This window comes from Mus caroli, unplaced genomic scaffold (assembly GCF_978045245.1).
Source record: "Mus caroli unplaced genomic scaffold, Mus_caroli_1 scaffold_4, whole genome shotgun sequence".
Lineage (NCBI taxonomy): Eukaryota > Metazoa > Chordata > Mammalia > Rodentia > Muridae > Mus > Mus caroli.
The window spans coordinates 98942951-98947091 of record NW_028227259.1 but is presented as its reverse complement, the minus strand read 5'-3'; the positions used below and the strand labels follow the sequence as shown (position 1 = coordinate 98947091).

The following is a 4141-nucleotide window of genomic DNA, read 5'->3' as shown; positions in this document are numbered from 1 at the left end:
CTCCTTAAATCCTTCCCTATCTCTTCCATTGGGGTCCACATGCTCAATGCAATAGTTGCCTGTGAGTATCTGCAGTTGTCCTAGACAGGTGGTGGCACAGCCTCTTAGAGGACAGTCATATGTTGACAACAGAAATAGTTTTTAGGTTTGGTGTCTGCTGATTTTATAGATCCCAAGATCCCAGTCTCTCAAGAGCCTAATCTTCAGTCTCTGAACCATTTACTTTCCCTGTTTTTCCTTTGGACAGGAACAATTCTAGGTTAAAATTTTTGAGATGGGTGAGTGGCCCCTTCCCTATCTACTCTATATTCCATATTTCAACTAGGATCATCTACTGGGTCCTGGGAATCTCTCCCATTTTGGTTCCTTTCATTCTTTCCTTTTTAAAGAAAGGGTAACACATAAAAATAGTTTGACCCAAAACTTATGTGTCCATTAGAGTACAAGAGAGGCTCCCATGATGCCAGTTTGGGAGTCTGTCTTTACACCACCAGTTTAGGATGCAGAGATAAATTGATGTCTCTAGCACTGTAACTCTAGAGCAGTAATTCAGAAACTAAATGGTTAATGTGGTGGTGAGGAAGTATTATAAAGTTGTCTTGAATATGTATTCTTTTCTAACTGCTTTCCCAGAAGCCTTCTTCCTGAAGATCTGAGAAGATGAGTGGTCAGACCCCACCCACACTCCAGAAGCTAGCAAGGGAGACACTGCTGAGAAATGAGGCTTTGGCCATATCCTCTCTGGAGGAGCTGCCAGCTGTGGTCTTCCCGCCACTGTTCCAAGAGGCCTTTGCTGGCAGACTCAACAAGCTCATAAAGGCAATGGTGGCAGCCTGGCCTTTCCACTATCTCCCTGTGGGGCCATTGATACAGACACATAACCTGGAAACCTTGCAAGCTCTGCTAGATGGAGTAGACATGAGACTGACAAGAAAATTTCACCCCAGGTAAGCAATATCCAAGTATTGTATATGGGAGCATAAAGAGTACACAGTAGACATTGCCAGGGAGAATGGCTTTGGCCTAAGTCTATTAGATGCTTCTGATTGCATAAACAAGCAGAGAAAAAAGGTTCTTGAAATCTACTGTTTACTTGTAGAGAGCACAGTTGGATATGGATTAGACTTGAATATGGACTAGAGTAGACTTAGCCTCACAGTAGAATGAGCCTACACCTGGCCTTCCCAATAATAATAATAGAAATAATGTATACCTTAGTGAAAAAAAATATTCAAGTGTACAGAAGCCCAGGAAAGCTTCTGAAGCTTGCCTGAGTCCACATTGGATATCAAAGTGCTTAAAAACAAAAACTGTAGCATGGTCAGGCATGGTGGCACACGCCTATAATCCCAGCACTTGGGAGGCAGAGGCAGTCAGATTTATGAGTTCGGGGCCAGCCTTGTCTACAGAGTGAATTCCAGGACAGCCAGGGCTAAACAGATAAACCCTGTCTCAAAAAAAAAAAAAAAAAAAAAAGCTTTAGCAGGGAGGAGAGCTGAGTTTAGATATATGTAGCAAGATGACTGCTGACATTTATATGTTTCACCCACAGGAGGCCAAAACTTCAGGTTCTCAACATGAGAAATGTGGACCATGTCTTCTGGAAAAAATGGGGTGATGCAAATGACAGTGACTCTGATGCAGAGACCTTGGATGAAAAGCAAGTAGTGAAGGTCCCTCGCAGATATGCACTGAGGCAGCGTCTGAAGATCATAGTTGATCTGGCAATCTGTTCCCGATTCAATGAACAAAAAACATATTTCTTGAATTGGGCCAAGCAGAGAAAGGGGTCCATAAATTTCTGCTGTACAAAGATGAAGATCTGGGATGCACCAGACGAAGTTATCAGAGAAATCATAAATGTTTTTCATCCAGAGCACATTACAGAATTAGAACTGTATACCGACTGGACTCTGTTGCGGCTGGCACATTTTGCTCCCTACTTTGGGCAGATGAAAAATCTTGAAAAAGTCTTCCTGGCACCACTCCACAAGAATACCTCCCCTATTATGAATATAACAAGGGCCACAAAAGTCAAGTGTATCAAAAAGATTATTTCTCAGTTTTCCAAATTCAACTGTCTCCAACATGTCTTCATGAAACATGTCCATTTTCTCAGAGACCACCTGCATCAGATCCTAGGGTAAGCAAGTATGGAGACCTGGGTCAGCCACCAAAGCAAATCTGTCTCTCTTCTCTTAAGGATTAGTGGTAAATGATGCCTGCCACTCACTAGGAACAATATTTAGACACTCATAAGACTCTGAAAGTTATGACTTATTTCCATGTATGCTGATATATACAAGGGAAACTTTACAAGATAATTCAGTGTCTCAAATAGGCACTCATGGGGTACAGAAGTGATTTGGTGTAAAGAGGAGGTCAGTTCTAGTAAGCATGAGTTGTAATTCATCCTCAATCATGTCCACCCAATCAAATGAAAAGGGACCAGCAAGGGGAGTGTGTAATAAGGTGTCAGGGTACACATCGGCACAGTGTGAACATGAGCTATATGCTCAGATCTGTGGGAACAGCCTTCTATCTTTGCCCAGTTTCCTTGGATACAATGTTTTGAACCCAAGTAGCACTGAGTGCATGAGTCAAGGAGTATAACTTGGGCTGAAAATTAGAGCCAGCATGACTGTAGAGGGAATGATAGAATGCAGATTCAAGGAGTTCACACCAAATATCAAAATCCTCTCAGGGGTTTCTTGGGTTAGAAGCTCATTCTTCTGTGTGCTTGCTTGCTTGCTTGCTTGCTTGCTTGCTTGCTTGCTTGCTTGCTTGCTTGCTTGCTTGCTTGATTTCTTTCTTTGTTTTTGGTCTTTTGGAGACAGGGTTTCTCTGTAGCCCTGGCTGTCTTGGAACTCACTTTGTAGACCAGGCTGGCCTCAAACGCAGAAATCCACCTGCCTCTTCCTCCTGAGTGCTGGCATTAAAGGTGTATGCACCACGCCCAGCTTCTGTGTGCCTTCTTAGCTTAAGTGAGGAACTGGTTTTCAGCTTGAGGGTGAGGCCCAAGGGTAAATTGTGGGATTGGCATGACTGAGCAGATTCCAACAGGAAGCATCAAAGATGATGTCCTTGGTCAATCATTTACTTAAACTGACCTTGGGGCACTTGATTCATTCTTTGTACATACCAGCCAAAACTTTACAACACCACATGCCAGAACTAACCCTCTTGTCTCCTCTACCCCTAGGTGCCTGAGGTCGCCCTTGCAGACCCTCTCTATCACTCACTGCCTAATTTCACAGACAGACTTGGATTCCTTTTCCTGCTGTCACAACCTTTTTAAGTTAAAAAATCTGGAAATCAAAGGAGTGACATTATTTGCTTTTGATCTTATGCCTCTGAGAGGTCTCCTAGGAAAACTGGCAGGTACTCTTGAGTCTCTGAATTTTCAGTGGTGTAGCATGAAGGATTCCCAGCTCATTGTCCTCTTACCTGCACTCAGTCAATGCTCTCAGCTCAACCAGATCAACTTCTACAGCAATGACTTCTCCATGGCCATCTTGAAGGACCTTTTGCAGCACACAGCCAACTGGAGCAAGATGAATGTGGAACAATACCCTGTCCCTCTGGAGTGCTATGATGCATTGGGTCTTGTCTCCAGAGAAAGATTTGTCCAACTTTGTCAGGAGCTCATGGATACCCTGAGGGCCAAAAGACAGCCTAAGAGCATATCTTTTGCAACAAATGTCTGCCAAAATTGTGGCAAGACCTGTGTCTATGGCCAGGGGGCGAGACTTTGTTCCTGTTTGCAGTAAACATGGATACAGGACTTCTGAATATGAATAAATGACATGCTTGGGACACATCTATCATCCAGGGTGCTCAGAGACTATGACTTCAGGCACTTCCCATATGGTTAGAAGTAAAGAGATATACAGTGACTGGGACCCTGAGTGCTTAGATTGAAATGTGGACTATTCTAATAGACTGTTGGACCAGGGGCATGATGGACTCAGAAAAACAGTTTGGCATTTATATGTGGCTTCTGCCCAGACAGTATATATAGATGCTTTTTGTGTACCTATATAAATCTGGATGATGTCTCCCTGGGGTCTTGGACTTTTACCAACCTTACTACCAGGTTCAGTGTCAGGAAGGTAGAATGGGTCCAGGATTGGAAAGACAC

The 4141-nt window shown here is 43.4% G+C and overlaps 1 protein-coding gene across 2 annotated transcripts; it reads left to right on the top strand.

Moving 5' to 3' along the window:
* Nucleotides 1-660: 660 nt before the first annotated feature.
* LOC147005264 (PRAME family member 8-like) lies at nucleotides 661-3770 on the top strand. 2 transcript variants are annotated; one of them, XM_085836267.1, is made up of 3 exons: nucleotides 661-947; nucleotides 1553-2143; nucleotides 3203-3770. In XM_085836267.1, exons 1-3 carry the CDS (start codon nucleotides 661-663, stop codon nucleotides 3768-3770), a joined length of 1446 nt encoding a protein of 481 aa, XP_085692393.1. The 2 variants fall into 2 exon arrangements, with proteins under 2 accessions (XP_085692393.1, XP_085692394.1); XM_085836268.1 differs by lacking the exon at nucleotides 1553-2143.
* Nucleotides 3771-4141: the final 371 nt, after the last annotated feature.